Below are 20,339 nucleotides of genomic sequence, written 5' to 3'. Positions count from 1 at the left end.
GAACTGAACTGATTTTAGCAACTGAGGCATTTAGCATGATGTGTCAGTAGTTTCATATTCATGCAATGTTTTCTCAATATCAGTTGATATAGGTGCTCAACAGAAATCATCTTTTTTCTCCCTTCTTCTGCAGTAACAAGAGGTACAGACCTGATTGGAGTAATTAGTGCAGCTGTATTAGAAGCTGCATTACTTTCATTATACAGGGAAAAGCAGCCATGCTTAGCTGAACAGACAAGGCCTCATACCCTCTTACTCAACAGTGACGCTTTGTACAAATCAAAGAACATTCCTAAGCTGTTCCTGAATTCCAGCTAAGATTAAGAGGGCAAAGATCTCTGTGTGTATTAGGAGGTTATATGTACTATTGTGAACTGCATGTTGTAATTGGGTGTGTTATCTATGTTTAAAAAACTAAGCTCAGACAAAGTATTGTTTGATTCCTGTTAGAAAAGTAAATTATATAAGCAAAAGATATTTAGTTAGCTCTTTGCTAGAAAGAATGCCTTTGGCATATGCCCATTCCCTCTGCTCACTCAGCTGAAAGCTCAGATGTCCCCACTGAGCAACGGGAATCAGTTTTGGACCAGATCCTGGTATCAGCATTTGACTCACATGCACAGATTTCAGTTGTCCTGAAGATGGGTGGGGCAAAACTGGAAATATGGATTGAATTGGTAAGCATGGTTGCCAAAACTTTGTTTTCCTTCAGATATTCTGCAACTAAGATTGTATTTTGGTTTCTTTTATTAAAAGTATTTTATTAAAAACAAAATACTCCTACCCTCAGAGGAAGATGGAATTTCAATAATTAATATTAATAGGTCATCTAGACAGTTAGGGAGGAAAGATCCTTTAAAGAAGTGTAGAGTGCTATTAACAGGATTAATGGTCACTTGTTCTATTTCAAGCTGCCTACATAGCTCTATCATTCTTCAGTTCCTACTGGCCATAGCTGAAGAGAATTGGAAGTATTCCTTTACTTGATACAAAACCCAAAGGAATTACAAGACCATGAAGAGATGGTAAGAAAATTTACTACAGATACTGAATGAAAACTCTAAAATTCACTCCACCTTCTAGCAACATTTTAACATGAAAATCTCTCTCCTAAGTTGGGAAGCAGATCAAACTACAGAGAGAAAAATAGGACAAGAATCTATCAATATTCCTAAAGTATAGAGTTATTACATAGCCTTTGAAAAAGATCAAGTGATATGTTCTGTCCTACAAATATCCATAGCATGGTAAAAGGTTCATACACAGCATACTGAGGATATTTTTGTAATACAAAAATTACTGTTCAATATTTATCCTCAGCTAACTTTCAAAGATAATGTACTGTATCAAAATATTTACCTTGCTCCTGTTTGGTGCAATGCTAAATAATGCCTTTTCTTTTGGCAAATGGGAAAGTACAGCATCAGGATAAAACCTCTTTTGTTCAAGTAACGGATCACTTATACTTTCAGAAAGAAAATGATGCAACTTTTCATATTTACTGCTTTCTGAAACATTTTCAATGACTCTGCAAGAAGTTATGTTTAACTCAGTTTCTTCATGTTGTCTACCAAAAACGTGGATAGCAGAATCCAAAGTAGTTCCTTTTCTATAACAAAGACCACTGGACTTCTTCAGGAATGCTAATTCTTTTCTGTTATCATCCTGTGAACATTTCCTTTTCCATGCACAGTGTTTCTATGAATTGCTCTTGTTTCGTTCCTTTAACTGTATGTCTGTCTCATCAGACTTGGCAAGCCCCTGATTATCACCATGAAAGCTCTCCCCATAAAGAGAATCCAAGAAAACTTTTGCTTTAGCAATATCAACTGAAAAGTCTGTACTCACAGGCAGAGCATTACCAGCCACTGTCACTCTCCTGGGGAGGAAGTCAGCCAATCCCACACCCTTGGGATGAATCTCGATGTTTTCTGCAATCTCCACTTCACACTGTCTTTTTTCTTCATTTTCTTTAACGTGCACTGAATCTGATCCCTCCTCAGTTGATTTCTTTCTCCTTTTTCTTCTGAAATATTTTCTTCCAGGGGAATGTTTATCTGGACTTAAGGGAGCTTTGGCAGGATCTAAACACTGTTCTTCCTTTTCAGCCCTCACACATCCACAGACATTCCCCATTTGGCTGTCTATAACTCACAGCCACACAGTTTCATTCATTCCCATATATTTAAATAAACTTAAATCCTCCTCAAAAAGCTAAGAACTGCTCTTTCCACCGTAATTTCTTCCAGACTTCACATGCACCCGCCTCAGTACGTAGCCATTTTGCTTATGAGAAATGCACGCGCAATAAACGCTGTGGCTCGCTGCCCAGGCAGGGCCTGTGTCTGATTAGACACTGTGGCTTATTTCTGGCCACCAATCCTCTTAAATAAACATCACTGTTCCAGCGTTGGGCTGTAATGCTGATTGCCTTTCACAGAGATGACATAGCAGTTATGAGCAATAGAAATTTCTCACATGCATTTTAACTTCCCGTTTCACTTAGTAACTTGAGCAAGATAAAGTAGAAAAATATGTAGCAACCTTTGAAACTATTAGCTACACTCCAAATCCAAAAGTAAGCAGCACAGTAAATAACAGGGGTTTAGTCAGCAGATTTGTTTTGCACTTCATATGCTTTTATTACCCACCCAATGATCCACAAATGGGAAGATTAAACTAAAGGATCAGAAATTGCTCTGACAGCTTGCTGGGGGTCGAGTTTTTATTTGCATGTGGAGTTTTCATAGCCACTAATGTGACTTTTCACTGATTTGTCAGCTATAAATAACCTGCTGCTTCACTGCCATCATAAAAGCACAACAACTTGCTCAGGGCAGTGACACTATGTACTAGGGCTGAAACTTTGCAGCACAGATCTGCACCTTCTGGCAGATAAAAGTGAAACAAATCATAAAAGCCAGTCTATCTAGAAAACAGACCTTAAGATTACTGTTTACAAAAATGGAGCTTTATCCTCCTCCCATGCTCCTGTAAGGCATTTCTGTTTAGCTCTGAATAGAAGATCCAAGAAGCATGTAACTATACCTAAAACTAAGTATACCTAAAACTAATACTCTTAAAATGCAGGCAGTTTAACTTCTAGTCTACTTTGTTAGGAAAAATATTTTTAACTTTTCTCTTTGTTTTTGTCACAGATATGTGAAATCTGCTAAAACCAGCACACATCGCCAAGAACAGATGTGTATGGTTTCTCATGCTGAGAAAGAACTACAGAGTGACTTGCCAGGCATTATCAGGTGTTACCATGGACTTTCCCTTGCTTATTTGAAAAGGAATTGCAATAATGAGACCCAGAGACTTTATCCCCAGAGGCCAGTTCCACTGAAGTATTCCACATTTTACTGATAGGATCTAGAATGAATAATACAGCAAAGATCTAGGATGAGCCTCCAAAGAATTTCCAAGGACACAGTTGCTCACTGATGACTATTCTCAGGGCACTGGGGTAAAATTTAACAGTAATGCTTAGAAAATTGTATACTGCAACACAGAATACTGTGACAGATGGGCGGCTATGTACAGGCACAATGCTAAGGTGTTTCTTTTCAAAGTAGACATTTGTTCTACGACTATACTCTTTCATAGCCTCAATTTGTATTTGCATTTGTAGCATGCACAACATACAGGTGCACTTGTGACATTTGATCCCTTTACTCACAGTGAAAAAGTTATATCCTAGTCTGTTTAGAAAAATTACTTTAGAAAAGTGACTTTTAGCTCAGACCAGAGGACTTACTGATTTAAAGTATACTTCCATCTGAGTCTGTGTTGGGTCCTGACATGGGCCCCCTTTATTAACAGCAAAACACATAAAAAAAAATATATCTTTCTAAATGACATCCATGTGTTTGTACCAAAAAACAGCTTTTATGCCTAAATATATGCTTCTCTTTCTTCTCTCTCATCAGAAAAGATGATTCAGGACTTTACAGTGCAATGGACCAAGGCTGATTTCATTTCACACAGACACAGTTTCTGGTTTAACAAGATGCCTAGTAATAATCTATGGTCAAAGAGCTCATAGTATAATGGTCTCAAAATATATATAAAAAATATTATCTTGACAAAGGACTGGCTACAAGATTAGTGTTCCCATCAAACCTGCCCTATTTCTGCATATTCAAGGTCAATTTACTCAATTGCAGCTGGTTTAACTGCAGGTAGTCCTAGAAGAGAGCCACAAGGATGGTGAAGGAGGAGAAACCTTGTGAGGGACAGCTGAGGCCACTTGGTCTGTTCAGCCTAGAGAAGAGGAGACCTCACTGCAGTTACAGCTTCCTTGTGAGAGGAGAAGGAGGGTCAGACACGGATCTCTTCTCTCTTGGTGAACAGTGACAGGACCCAAGGGAATGGCCTGAAGCTGAGTCAGGGGAGGATTAGGTTTAGGAAAAGGTTTTTCACCCAGAGGGTGGTTGGGCACTGGAACAGCTCCCCAGGGAAGTGACAGAGTTCAAGAAGTGTTTGGACAACGCTCTCAGGGCACATGGTGACTCTTGGGGTGTCATGTGCAGGGTTAGGAGTTGGACTTGATGATCCTGAAGGGTCCTGTCCATCACAGCATATTCTATGGTCTACAATTTATCCATTTCTAAATATTATCTAGGAATAAATGCATCCCAAATATACCTCTGCAGATGATTAGTAGCCTTTATGGCTTTTTATCTTTCTAGACATAGGTATTTTTGAGACTTAATAACCACTTTAACAATACTTACCAGCTGTTCCTGAGAAGCCTATCAGCTCTCTATTAACAATTTTTTCTGCTGTTCCTTTTTTCTCCAAGAACCAAATAGTAACTTTATAGTCACTAACTTTCTAAGTCACTTATACACTTGAATGAAAGAAAATATCAAGGACAACAGAATTGATAAATTGCATTTATACCAGTTGTCTGGGTTTTTCTATATAAAAACCCTAACCAATATAAGCATAAACAATAAATGAAAGTGCTAGTAACTAAAGAAATAAATACCACTTTCAGTTAACTGAAATTCTATGAAGTCATAACTTTGGTCTCAGCAAGGAAAGAAACAGACTTAACAAGATTACACTGGAGATTCAGAAGAGGGAAACTGAAATTTCTTCCAAAACCTGACAGCTAGAGCATAGACAGATGACATTCTAAAGGATCAGAAGAGACCACCACTGTGAGAACCACTGCAACACAATGATGACCACGCCACAGGCTTTGCCTTGGACATCTGACTAATCTGACTAGACCTGAATGGAAGCTCAGCACTGGTTTAAGCCAGAGATTCAGGTGATCAAAGCTGTTAAAACAACCACCAGAGATTGTTGTGTTTCTTTATCTTGATACTGTTGTTTTTTTGGGTTTTTTTTTTTTTTTTTTTGGTATTTAAAAAAAAAAAAAACATGTGAAAGATACAAATTTATAACCACCAATGCTGCAAAGTTTTATGGGGAGATTAACAACAGACTTTTTCTGGCACAAAAACCCCAAGTATAACATGAATAAAGGATTAGACAAACATTTGCGTGCAATTTGACCTGTCTTAGAGGCCACTTAATCACAAACAAGAGGTTAAGATTAAGACATGGAAAACAAATGACTAACACTGAAACATAAATCTGCTCATGCAGATTTGTGTGGGTTTGCACTTAACCATAGATTTCTGTAATTTGTCAAGCATGTCTGTGACTGGGAAATGCATTAATTTCATAACATAGGACAGGTGCATAACACATTAAAAGGGCAATGTTGTTGAATATTTTTGTATTTCCAAGTCAGCAAAATTATGATACCATTCACCCTATGTACACTGCTAATTTATGCTTTATTATTTGTCTCATACAGATAGTAATTATTGTACAGGAGAAATTATTCTACTTTGCTAATTGAACAATGCTAGGTATCTTTTATCAAAATCCTACTAGTAATGCATTTCAGGTACTCCTAGACCTAAGATCCCTTTCCCCTCTTTTTTGTGTGTTTGTACAGCACAGCAGAAGTAATGGAGCGTTTAGCACAAATGGGACGTGTCATTTCACAGCACTAAAGCAGCATACCAGATAACCAGCAAGCATTTTGTTGCACAGCCCTAAGGTCACATGCAGAATAACAGAGAGATAAACATAAGCCAAATAGAAAGTGAAAATTAAAGTAGCACAAGATAGAAAACAAGGATAAAAATAAAGGCTGGCCAGCACAAACAAAAGGTTTGGAGCTGTTTGAGCTGTACTAGCAACCTCTCCTCAAACTCTGAAAGAGAAGTTCAACTACCAAGTCACAACTACCAACAGGAGGGGTTTTATATCTAGTGAAATGTTTTACAAAAAAAAAGAGGAATTTGCTCCTTATTGGTGGTTTTATGGCATTAAGGAAAGAGACTTCATGCTTCTCTCACCCTTGCTGTCATTCAGATGAGTCCCGGAAATTTCAAGAATTCCACACCCATTTTCTTACCTAAGACTTAGGAATTTCACTATTTTTTTAATAAATCACTGAAGAATTCCAGAAGAAACAACTAGGAGTTCAGCTGAGAAAATACCACAAGAGTATACCCTAACAAATGCTGAAGGACAGGTAATGCTGCTGCATTGGCTAATGACAGACAATGCAGCCACCACGTGGAATACACTTTATCCTACAGTCACATATAGTCACAGACTGGACAACTGGCCACATAGTTCCATTTTTAAATCTTTCAGAAGATCAGACCTTGAACTGCTGTGGTTATTTTAAAGCAGAGGCAGAGTAAATTTCAATCCTTGGACTGCAAGGCACACAGCTTGGGCAGCACCAGGAATGGTTGCCAGGAAAAAGTGACTGAAGGCCAGACCCAGCTCTCCTGATCTCTCATGGCCACATCAAGAAAGCAGGCAGCATGTCTACTGAACTGTGACCCTACCATGGGATATTCCTCTGTCTTCTGCACTTCATTTACTGAAGTGGGCTATCACAGCTGAGCTGCCTCCTCCTCTGGCCACCCTGTATGAAGGCCACAGCCTTACAAATCCACCTGTCTCACCTTTTCACCAACACTGGTAAAAGTTTAGCTGCTGATGCTGGACCAAATGAACAGTCTGGACTGCGTAGGGGCAGACTAATCAAAAGATTTTTTCTTAAAGGTTTATGGGGAGTCAGCAGCAAAAAAATAGTATTTGCTGGCTAGCAAGAGACATGTAAAGAGGTTGTATGTGTCAAAGGAGGCCTGAGAGAAAGTGCCCATCTGGCTGGAGAGGGCTGGACGGTGCTGTAACACCTGGACAGAATCATCACTGAAAGCAGCATCCTGCAGAGGTCTGACAGCAAAGAGTAGGGGAGAGTGCAAGGAAAAGCATTTAATGGCAGTTCCTGAATTGAAAAATGATGATGAAATTGAAATAGAAGAAGTCTATTGAGTCATTACTTAGAACTTCCTGAAATTTTTTAGAGGTCTGAGTTCACAAAGGCCTACTTTTATAGGTAGATGGAAGTTCAAAGTTCTTTGGTTCAGCATGCTTTTTTCAACCAATTGCAAGTGATTTTAAACATTTAACATTTGTTAAAAAATTCTTGCAGTGGTTTGAAAATAAAAGATCACCAGTTTTCACAGAATTTAAATCTTACTAAAATTGTGATGACTTTATGAGGACAAATGTTGTTTTCATTTATAGTTGCTCATCTCCAATGTAGTCAGTGAAAATGTATTGGATGTTGAAGGAGTCCATTAAAGTAGCAATTTGTATATTTATACATACAGTCTATGATTATACAAAATACTATAATCTGATTTAGCATGTTCTATAGGTGCCAGGAAAATAACTCGTAACAGTTATTACATTATGAGACTGAATTTAAACTAAGCCACCTACTATTAAAAGCATGTGAAATACATACGTTGAATGCTTGCATAAATCCTAGCAACACAGATGCATTGGGGTTTTTCAATACCCACAGAACAAATTATTTTCTTATATACTCAGTTTAATAATCCACCAGATTTCCCATTCCAGCTTTTCAGTAACTCTTATGTAATTACTTGGGACACAGAAGAATGGATACTTTCTGGATTTGTGCAGCTGCAGAAGCCAGTGCTGTAAAATTTATATTTATCTAGTTATGCATACCAATTCAGAAAACCATAACCACCTCTAGATATAATTCAGATGCAAGAGAAACATAATCCTCAAATGTGTATTATTTTTTTCATCATGTCTTTCCCCTAAATCATTCCTAAATTCATTCCAATAATCAGAGGGATTTTCTATTTTGAGTAAATAATACCCTCCAGATAAGGACCATGACTCAGAGAAACAATAAGCCACAAAAAAACAGCAAAAAAAAAAAACATCTCTGGCATCTTGACTACTTCCCAGATTGCACTGTTATTAGAACACACATAACTGATGTGTAGCAGAGCCAGTAACATCACACAGCAAAGAGCTTCTTATGCTCACTGAGAAATTAACTATTTCTGCAAATGATGGGAAAATTAAGGGTAATTCAGGTTAAAAGACCCCCACTTAAGTGTCCAGATAATCATGTTTACACACTGGCTAGGTTTTGAAGAGATCACTTTATGCAGTGGGGGCAGGATTCAGTTCCCTCAACATGGGCTTCTGGAGCTCTTTGAGATATCCTGCAATATCCCAACTGGCCTCCAGCTGCAGGCCTAGAAGATCATGAGTCTCTCACAGCTCTGGTGTCTCATCAGAGAACTCCACACACATGTCCTGCATACTCTAGGACACCTCAGATATCACTCAAATGCCACCCGTCTTTAGGAGACTGAATCAAAATTCCTATACTAGTTGTTTAATCAATAGCAATGATTCACACTCTGAAGCAGAGAGATAAGAAAGTCAATTGGCCATCTAGAATATTTGAGACACTTTAAAATACCTGAGATATCCATATGGAGATTTACACCACAAGACCTAAGGAAACCTACTTCCCAAAGCAAATGCTACTGGATATGAAGTGTCATCTCAGAACACACACAGCAACTGTGCTGGACAAGTGAATAGCTCCATAGGTGTTCTAAGCATCTCCTTCAGGTGATCTGAATTACCCATCAGCCTTACCCTCTGTATTGCCTAGTCCTCCAGGCCTCAAATCCATTGCTAAACATGTTTTCCACCATTGAAGAAGCAGTTTATCCTGCCTGATCTGTCTCTTCCCAGAGGAGGCTGGGTTTCCCATAACACCCCTGTCACGCTTCTCAAACTCACATGGCTGTCTCATAAATCTCCAGCACAAATGTTTACATTTAGCTGAGTGAAGTGAACCTCCAGTAGCTTGTTAGTTGACTCATTGTCTAGGCTGTACTAACTGTACAAACTAAACCTCTATCCTTCTGATTATCAGATTAAAGGGACAATTTAGACAATTGCATAAGAATATAGCTCCCCATAAGCACATGGATTTAAGTCTCTTAACTTCAAACTGAATCTAATCACAACTTTTCCCAATACATGCATAAACACAGTTATTATCACAAAGCTTTATCCCTTGGTGAAGACTCCACTTGCCTGTTCAGATTTTTCCCTCATTTTAAATCTAAGTGAAGAAAAAAACCGACTTGATGTCTAAGTATGTACATTCCTGTGAACTTCACATTCTAAACCTGAAGTGGCCATATGCAGGTGACAAAAACACCGAATTGCCATATTCTTCAAAGGAACTGGCATAGCAGGAAATGTCATGCAAGCACAGACTAATGCAGGGCATATGTCCTACACCACTTTACAAATCCCTTCTGCATTCAGTGTAGGTATACTGCAGCCATTAATAACAAAAAGAATATATTTTTTTTAATATCCTGTTCTTCAGATACTTCATATTTATTAAAGAGGCTTAATATTTAGTCAAGCACTAGTAGTCATCCTCAAAATTATTCTCATCAATTTTTTAAGATATTATTTTGAAAAAGAAGGTCATCAAGGTGGCAGACTCCTTACTAGGGGGCATCAAACACAGCCCAAACAGCCATTAGGGAGAGGCAATTATCCTGCTGTACTCAGTGTTGGTGCAGCCTCACTCTGAGAACTGTGTGCAGTTTTGGTCTCCACAGTTTAAGAAGGGTATGAAGGTTCTTGAGTATGTCCAGAGAAGGGCAATAATGGTGGTGGCAGGGATGGAAAGCATGTTCTAAGTGGAGCACCTGAGGACTTTGATTTTGTCTAGTTTGGAGAAAAGAAGGCTGAAAAGTGACCTCAGTGCTCTGTGGGGAACTAGAGAGAGGCATTGAGCTCTTAAAAGGGAACTCATCTTTAGAAATGGAAGAAAAGACAATGCTGGGAACTGTAGACCTATCAGCCACTCCTCTGTGCCTGGGAAGATCATGGAACAGATCCCAGGGAAGATGTTAGGATGCCCCATTCCTGGGAGTGCTCAAGGCCAGGTTGGATGGGGTTCTGAGCAATCTGGTCTAGTTGAAGGTGTCCCTGCCCCCAGCAGAGGGGGTGGAATGAGGTAATTCTCAAGGTCCCCTTCCAACTCAAACCATTCTGATTCTCTTCTCCCTGGTATCCAGTCACTGGACACATGGAAATACTTCAAAACTGTGCTGGGGAGCTTTAGATTGGACATCAGGAAGCATTTCTCTTCCTTGAAAGTGGTCAGACATTGGAACAGGCTTCCTAGACAGATGGTTGACGACCCAAGCCTGTTTAAGATGCATTTTGAGAATGCCCTAAGCAACATGCTTGAACTTCCAGTCAGCCCTGAATTGGTTAGGCAGTCCCACTAGATGAGCACTGCAGCTCCCCTCCAACTGAAATAGTCTACTCCGACAGATCTACAAGATCTGAATGGTACTTGCAGACATTTAGTTGGTAGTTATTTGGGTTAGGACATAGTGAAGTGTGTTTTGGCTACAATTTAAATGCTTCAACATATTTCATATGGAGCTGACTACCTTACAGGGGAAAATCCTTGCCACACCAGTTCACCTAAATAAGGTAATTTATATAAATTGGTTTATAGTATAAAGAAGGTAATTTATATACATAGGTTTTCCTTTTCATCCATTTTTTACAACTGGCAGCACTAACGTTCATGACTTTTTACAAGGACCTAAAATTGTGCCAGATGTCCTGTGCTTCATCTAATGAGAAAAACTAACAATTTCATTCTGCAAAAGCCTAATAATCAGGTTCAGAAACATAAAATACACATCAAGTAAAGGTTTAACTTCCACTAACAGCTTCTATTAGTAAGTTGTTAATAATCTTTATTTCTTAAAATAGAGCAACCTTCAATCACAGCCTAATTCTGTAGGTCATGCTTAAATATATTTAAACCCATCCTTTTCCTCTCTGTATTACCATGTGGGAGCAAAGACTGACATGACAAAGGGAGCTGAAGGAGCTCCTGGTCCTTGCTAGTGGTTTCTCCTTTGTTCTATGCGCTGGTCTGGGCTAAGGTGTGCATCCTGTTTATATCTGGGTACCATTGGCCCTATTCATGTCTTTGCTCCTCATTATGATTTGCAGAAGGGCACATTAGATCCTAGCAGCCTTTCTGGCTTTTTAAATAAATTTTTTCTCAGTCATAAATCCAGTGTGGAATACTTCTAAGTGAGCCATACTTTTTCTTGTGATCTTGCAAATTTCTGATCATTTAAAATGCCTGCACAGCAGGGAGTTCATCGCTAACAAAGGCGCAGTCACTAAATGGGAATTATCTGTCATCTGAATTACATCATCTACAGCCAGGGCCATTATGCAAGCCTCCTTTTGAGGAGCAATTTAACACCACACACTGTAAGGCTGCATTATACTGTACACAATCCCACCAGTGTACAACAACCAGAGTGCCACCTAGTGTGACCCATGCCACCGTCACTGGGGCTAGAAACAAATGCTGACACAGGAGGAACTACTAGAAGAGGCTGAGAGTACAGCTTGCTAAAATACTCATAGCAGCAGATCCTGAACCAAAAAAAAAAAAAAAATTAAAATTTTTTCAATATATTTTAATACTTACAGAAAAAAGTCTGTAGAATAAAACAAGAAGGATATGTCCAAACACTGGAAGGAATACATTAATTACTGTCTTTAATGATGTTCAAAACTGAATTTTTTTTTTCTCTCACTCCACAGACAGGAAATTAACAAATAAAATCTTGAGATTCAGTTTACATCATGAAATAAGACACATCATCCAAACCTTTAGAAACACACTAGAGAAGAGATAAAATCTATGGAGTCCTATCTACGTCGACATTCCTCACAACTATGCAAGAAACTGACCAAAACCATATAGTCAAGCAAAACTAGGCTTACCTGAAAGTGCAAAATTATGGTCCATATCAACCCCAAAGTCAGTTTGGGATTCCCATCTGTTATATCATCATTTCTGATGTTAACCAGTTTCACCTGCCATCATAGAAAGAAAATACAGGCAAAATTAAAATAAATATGCCACAAATACATACTGCATTGCACAGGCATGACTGTAAAGGATGCACTATTCACTTCCTGAGCCTACTCTGCTGGGTTTTTTAATTCTCAAAAGCAGAAAGGAATTACATTCTGCCCGTAAGTGGCCTGCCAGGAATTGCCCTCTCCCACTCACACTGGGATGAGGAAATTCCTCAGCTGTCACTAGGCTGGCAGATCTGCTCCCCATGCCAAATAACCTTTGCCTCAGCTCTTGTCAAAAGGGAAAGGCATGACAGAGCTGGGCAGGATAACATGAATATAATGATCTGTAGCTGCTGTATCAGTCCCAGGGCAGTGCTAACACTGAAGTTATCGCTGCCATTCTTCCACCCCACGCTTTCCTGTACTTAAAAACAAGGATTCAACAGCAGGAGAACTGGCCAGCTAAACCACAGGACTGGCTTGATAAAACTAGGAATTTAGTATCACATTTAAGTAAACAATGCCTTTAAAAAGACAATAATTATTATAGTTTCTGATGCTGTACTCATTCATAGTGCTATAAATAAATGGTTAATAGGATTAAAACAAGAGCTGCTGTTATTACATTCCCATAAACTCACACCCAGAGTTCAATAATTCCATTTTTTTGCCTAATTTTATTAATGTATTTAATTTCTCTCTATATATTATACATCCATATAACCTAGCAGTTGAAAATGACTCAGCTAAAAAGACATTGTATGCTTACATTAGTAAAGTTTCATGCACATGCTTTTCAACATATACCCTGTTATCAGCTGAACAAGCAAAGGCATGTCCTTCTTTTGATCTGCAGACATAATCTTTACTATTTGGAGAGAAAAAAAGCACCAAACCACACTTTCTGCAAGACAGTGTATTCCACAGTTTGTTGTTTGTTTCTTTCTCAAGTTAGGCTTCAAAATTATCAATATATAGGCTCTCTCTGCCTTGCAATCACAATAAAGCATTGTACTTGGTGCTTACACAGCCAACCTGAGCCAGTTAACTCCTAAATACAGTTTAGAAACACCTACTAGAGGGCTGAAACTTTAATCAACTGCAAGCCCCACTGACAATTTGCCAGGACCAAAGCCCTACAAACATTTTGTATACTAAAATACAGCCATCTTCATGAAGCCGTAAGGCTAAAGAGAGCACAAAAATCCTCAGATCACAATCGACAGCAGCACGTGCAAGTTCATAAACATGAGGATGACACAGCTCTACACCTCCTGCATTTTAATACACATGGTGTTCCATGCATAAATATGGCATGGTGCAGCACAAATCCTGAGATCCTGCTGCATAAAAATGCCATTTATGACTGTCAATTAGCCATTCATTTACTTTGTAGTGTACTTGTTCAGTGGCTCACTTGAGTTGACAGGAAAAGTTTGCTTTGAACTCAGCAAAGGAGGATTTTGTTCTCAGTGCACACATTCCATTCAGTCGCCCAAAAGGCAGGTTTGAAATTTCAAAATGCAAAATGACATCTGGTTTCATAACAAAACTAAGTATCTGCTTTATGGTTTGCTACCTCATATTCTCTCAAACTTTTGAAGTAGCAAAAACAATGTAATTTTTTTTAAAATCAACCAATCAGAAAGTAGATTTTCAGTGTCAATTCACTGGGATGTGATGGATAGGGAGGAACAGTTTTTCCTTCCATGTTCTGGATAAAGGGAGAAATCCCTTTATTCTCCCTTTGGAAAAGGGAGAAATCAAGTTTCTGTAAGCATTTAAAAGATATTGAAAAGTGGAAAGAAATTCACAGTAGCAGAAATGCAACAGTGTGGATTTCAAGTGTCAGGCTAAAAGGAAATACAAGTGAAATTAAGCCTGAATTTTCCACAGTGCCCAGGTGGCTCTGACACCTCTCTAATTGGTCTAAAAAGACTGGTTTTGCTTTTATCAGGATGAAAATTTGAGAAATTTTTGGGAATTTGATTGATTGGAACACAAAATTTTTGTTTCCCAAAACAAGGAACTCCCATACAACATTCTAATATATTTGAATTGGCATTTTGCACTAAAAAATAGATTGTGAACAAATCTGCATACCAGCTAGTGTCTGGGCAGCATGAAAGACAGTTAAATTTACTATAAGCAATTCCTAAGGATGTCACCCATAATTTTCTCCTCTTTTATAGCATATAGCACATGGAATGTGCTGTTATTGCTCAGGAAAGGGTGGTGTAAAACTACTTTCCCACATCTCTCTTAACCATCTCAGGCATGACATAAATCTGAACCTACACGAAAAGCTGTTAGACAATATGCACAAGAGACAAAGCAGGACAAATTTGTTATTTATTAGCTATAGGTGACAAAATTTTCATTCATTCTTTTTTTATTATTGTTTTCATCATACCTGGCGCTTTTTCAAATAGTCAAGTGCAATTTGGACGTTCTGCAGTCTGTGAAAACGCATCCGACCTTTTTCTCGGGGCTACAAGTGGAAAACAGTAGTTGTGAGATTTTCTCATCAGACAAAAGAACAAACAGTCCAATTTAAATATACCATGTAGAACATTCGAAGCACTACAGCTTTAATGAAGTCAATACCTTTGGTGGAAAAGTGTGCTTTAGCTATTTATTTTAACTGTAGTTATTTTTTAGTACAGTGGATGGCAAGAGAGATCAGTGGTCCCCAACTGCAACTTTGATCCATGCAGGCTGATTGCTGTTCCCTGTAAAGTACTATTAAGGCCAAAAGGGCTATTCCTACGGAAACTAAACATTATTATAAAATATTTACAGTGTATTAAGCAAAACAAAACATAAGTAATGTTTTGTAATGACCTTTGCATTGTTATGGTAAACGCTGTGATGGAAAAACTTACCTCTTTATGGAACTTCATGGCTTAATGGTATGACTGCATAATGATTATGATATCTATACATATTTATTTAAAGCATTTAATAAAGATAGTATCATCCTCCAAACAGAATAATATAACATGAACAGTCCTAGAGTGTAAGTTTAAACTCTTGACTTAGGTAGAAATCTTCAAAGCATGAAAAAAACTAACAAGTCACTCCCCTCAAAGCAAAGTCAGAACTATCAAAAAGAAATTGTAAAATAAAAATGAGTGGTGTGTTAATGGAAACATGGCAAAACTGCATGCAGTTAGTGTAAAATCACCAAGAAGAAGAATCACACAGAAAACGCATACTTAGCTGTCACAGATCAGCATGGGAAAGCAGTTAAATTTATACCATCAACATCATATCCAAGTCCTTCTAATCTTCCTTATTTCAGATTTTTCACAAACTTTCACAGCAATAAACTGAAGTGGACTATAATTGCTAGGGATCAGGCATGAATATGAGCATTTCCTTAGACAACCACTGTGAAACACACAGATAAGCCCAAGCCTTCCTCAACTGCCCTTTTTTCCCCCTATGGAGCATCAGATGCTTGCCAAAAAGAAACATAAGAAAATGAAGTTGAATAAGAAGCATAAACTGAAACAAAAGAATTTTAATTTCCATTACAGAATCTTCTATTTAGCCCCTTGTTTTTCACAACAATAACTCAGGATCAAGCATTACAGCCCTTGCTATCAAGTAGCTTCCACAGATGGTATCAATGACTGCAGACCTGGAACTTTCTTTTCCACAACAAGGAAGGTATAGTAAATCCCAAAATACACAGTTAGCATCTCAGAGGGGAAATATTTCTTTTATAAAACAATGCAGCATTTTGATTTATGCTGCACTTCAGAAAAAAAGCATACAAATTCCACTGAAATCACAACTGCAGCATAGCACACAGGAGCCAGGAAGGCACTCAGGCCCTATGACAGCAAGTTGCTTTAGCAAAAGCCAAAATGCAAGGTCTAAAAAGGAATGAAACAGCTCACTTTGACTAACAAGCACCCAACATTTTACACTTTATGAGTAGATATTTCCCTTCTGGATGGGCAAAATAAAGAGAATTTATAATTCAGCATTTGTTGCAAGAAAGATAAGCCCTGCAAACTATCTGTATATTTTTAGTAGCCGCAACACAAAGTTGTTGCTTAACTTCTAATCTACCTGCTTTGGTAAAAATCACTTCTACATATAGTAAATTCTAACAAACAGATCTGCACACTGAATTACCTTATTTCGAGATATTATCCAATATTATGGCACACACACCATGCACATAGTAAACTGGTGCTTCTAATTAAGACAAATCAATTTTTTGCCATTGATTTCGCTAAGAAGAACCTTCAGGTCTTTGTCTAAATTACTTGTATATGGACAATAGTGATTGCAAGTTAAAAAAAAAGGCTTCGTTTAATAGAATTGTGGTATTTCTCTATTTTTTAAATTATTTTATAGCTTCTTGATAGTGTTGTCCAGTATACATTTGCACCACAGTTTTATACAGTTTAATGAAAGAAAACAAACAGAAATCTTGAACATTTGCATTTTAGCTCTTCACAAAAAGACTGAAAAAAATGTGTCTTTACCATACCTCCACTATAAACACACGTATCCTGGTTTATCAACAAAAGTTCTTTTGTCCTTTCTACAGCCCACTACTGCAGCACACCAAACTAAGAATTGACATTAGCAGACACCACACTTCAAACACTACATTAGTACAGTTATGGGGGTCGGCACCTACCCCCTTATCCTCATCCTCCACATCCTCATGCTGTTCATTTGCGCATGCTTCTGTTGAACTCACCAACCGTAAGGTCTTCAAAAAATCTCGCTCTCTTGGCTAATGAATACAACAGACAGGAGACAGGACAGCAAAAACACAAGACAGACCACAAATGAAAAGAAGAGCATGAAAAGAAGAACATAATGAAGAGAACAAATACCAAGCAAGGGAAGTAATGCTCACAAAGAAAGGAAATGACACCTGAGGAGTGTGTTAGACAATTTCAGGGACATTTGATCCTTGTTATTTGTAAGTTACTCCCTTAAATGCAAAAAGATATTAAGCATCCAATATTTGTTAAAACAAAAATCAGAAAGGAAAGGAAAGAGCAGAAGAAAGAGTGCATTACCCTATTAAGAAAGGAAGTCTCACTAACCACAAGAAACGAAAAGAACAGATTGCACTCCCCGACAGAATTCACACCAGCATATTTACCAACAGAAATACAACTTGTGTCTTTGGTATCAGGTCACAGATTACAGAAAATATCAAAGAAATCTACAGCAGTCAACACACAAGGAGTTAATAAACAGAGAAAATGCATCATTAACAATCTGAAACCATTGTATTATGATCTAAAAGCTTACCAAGGTGTCTCCAGAAAGGACTTCTAGAAGTGAGATTAAGTTATGTCCATCTCTTAGGTCTTCATATAGGTCATTCACATGCTTTCGAACCTGCACAGATAAATGCAAAAAATAAATACAAGATCCCTGTTTATACCTGAGAATTCACACTCATATTAATACATATCTTTTAAAATACAGATAATCCTCAGCTATACCTCAGCATTGCTTTTTTTAATTTCTTCACTTTCCTGACAAATTTATAAATGCAAATTAATTGTAATAGACAAAATTCACATCTGTCTCCGCATTTGCAGTTTCATCAGACTTCATATCACTTTAATGAAAAGAAAACCAGTATTAATTTACAGGTAGCTAGATTCAATGGATTGTAAAAAAATACACAACAGATATATATTATCAGCATACCATCCAGCAATTAACAGCATGTATTGTCACCTCAGGTTTCCCAGTACTTAGTGAGCTTTCCCAAAAACTCACACATCCATTTTATACACTGTACCAAAGAACTATGACATTGGGTTGATCTAGTGAGGGGTTGCCATAACAAGAGAGACAGCTGGAAGATCCACCTTTACTGACAGGCACAACAAATCTGGGAGATACCTGTCCACAGGCCAACTTCTTGATTCTTACCCTTAGCTTAATTACAACTTTATCTGAAATGTCTTCAGCAAGTCCAGCGAGCTGCTCTTTGAATACAACACAAATTACATTTTGTATTATAATAATTTTTCAGAATCAGAGATTTTTGACTTGCAAGGGCAGAGGTAAGGGCTTTCCAGCTACAGTTTATTGTCAGCTCCGTGGTATTCCTGTTGAATCACCAGATCAGCAACTTCCTAAGCTTAGGATAAAATACAACATCAGAAATTTCCTTCTTCCTAACCTCTGCTAAAGATGAGTTGTACTTCCAATATGAGGTCTATGGGACACACTCTGACTGCCAACATATGTGTGTGATGAGGGCAGCAAGAATTAACCCAGATCTTCAACTTAATACAACTACTCGGTTTGCTACACTTTTGGGAGAATTTTGAGATTCATCCTGTTGCATAAAAAGCGGTCTCCATACCTAAGATTAGTTTCATAAATTAGCTTTTTAGTTCAAGTTTTCTTACTCCAATTTTAAACATGAAATTACCCTGCAATCTGTTTTCACAAACACCATCATCTTAATTGAGAGTAGCATCAGAACGTATTTATGCTTGTGCTGAAGACTAGCCAGAACAAGTCATCTAGAAGACTGTTCCATGAGGAATTACAACACATATTTTCCAAAATGCTTACACAGACTCTACATACACAGCCAAGTTACTATCCAATACTTTAATACATAAACTTTACACCCGCACACACATACAGAAAATAGGATCATGTTAATTTTAGTTACGGGGTTTTTTTAATCCTACAATTAATGTAAAAAAAAAAAAACTAAGAAAATTTTTCTCTGATAATACTAAAGTACTGCTAAGCTGAACAAAGGTAAAGAACAGGTGTTCTCCTACTACATCTCTGGTGAAAGCAAAGAAAAGGGAAGCCATATAAATAATTGATATCCCTGATACAAGATTTGACTATGATAAATGCTTGAAAGATGAGAAGCATAAGAATCTTTAATTTTTAACCCACATGTTATTTTTCTATTCAAAGGACTATATCAAACTGAATGCTAAACTCTTTCTGTTAAAAGTAGGCAAATTTTCTTGCTGACCAAACCCTGTGAGAGGGCTGCCTGCCCCACCACCCAGGACAGGTCACTTTCCACTTTCTTTGGAACGCAGAATCCCCAGCCAGAACAGATCCACAGCACAGGCTGGTGGCCAGAGGCACAGGAGCACATAAGGTTAAGGACAGAGGAATGTGGTGTACATCTCAAAGACACTGCACAGCACAGTTAAAGCAGGTATCTGAATTGTGGGGTGAGAAAATATCACTATTTCTGTTCTGTCTTCTTTTTTCATCCATTAGATGCAAGATAATTTTGTTATCATGCTACTCTCTGTCTCTCACAGCACGCATTTGTTAACCCTCTGTTTGTTTCTTATGCTCTGAGGTTTCCCAAGTATTACAAAGACAACTATCTTCCCGAGTTTATCTTTCTAGAAATCACAGACTCTTTCTTCAGAGATGAATTCACACTGGATATGAAAAAACTGGCACAGGGCTGTCAAAACAGGAAAACCAGCAGTACACCTTATGCATCTGTCTTAGTTCTGCCACTGGCTGGCAATTACTGTGAGGATTAATTGTTTAGTACATGCTGTGCCAGTCATCCTGGTACAGGGCAACATAACAAGGAATTTCTTCCAATACTCTGAGCAGCAGATGTGCATCTAAAATGCTGTATTTGGGCAACTGATGTAAGTATGTTCACTCAAAGCATCAGATCACTTCTTCCAAAAGGAGCATCTTGTGCTCCTCAAGAGATCCTACGCTGACACTTTAGAAAAAGCTTGAAAAATCACCTCCCTCTATCACTTGGGCAACTCTTGTCTCCCAACACATATCACTAAATCTTTTAACTTACAACAAACAAATATAAGTACTTCATTGCTCTTTACTGCCACATTCAGCCTCCTTCAAAACACATAGTTCCACAAATACTGGATGCAGATGGGAGTCCCTGGACAGATGTGTGGGATCTACTGAGCCCATAGAATTTCACAACAGTTGTTGTGGCTTTTCAATTGTCAGCCCGACATTTTACA

The 20,339-nt window shown here is 38.0% G+C and overlaps 1 protein-coding gene across 4 annotated transcripts in view; it reads right to left on the bottom strand.

Moving 5' to 3' along the window:
* DST (dystonin) overlaps positions 1-20,339 on the bottom strand; it is a 292,214-nt gene that overhangs the window by 165,486 nt on the left and 106,389 nt on the right. For all 4 annotated transcript variants that reach the window (XM_053938621.1, XM_053938622.1, XM_053938616.1 and 1 more), the window contains 3 exons: positions 17,629-17,718; positions 14,750-14,827; positions 12,256-12,348 (listed from right to left, as the gene is read on the bottom strand). In XM_053938621.1, coding sequence (XP_053794596.1) covers positions 12,256-12,348; positions 14,750-14,827; positions 17,629-17,718 — 261 coding nt within the window. The remainder of the gene's footprint in view (positions 1-12,255; positions 12,349-14,749; positions 14,828-17,628; positions 17,719-20,339) is intronic.

The sequence above is a fragment of the Vidua chalybeata genome, chromosome 3 (assembly GCF_026979565.1).
Source record: "Vidua chalybeata isolate OUT-0048 chromosome 3, bVidCha1 merged haplotype, whole genome shotgun sequence".
In the NCBI taxonomy this organism is placed as follows: domain Eukaryota; kingdom Metazoa; phylum Chordata; class Aves; order Passeriformes; family Viduidae; genus Vidua; species Vidua chalybeata.
Note: the sequence above shows the minus strand (reverse complement) of the source record. Positions and strands in the feature narration are given on the sequence as shown.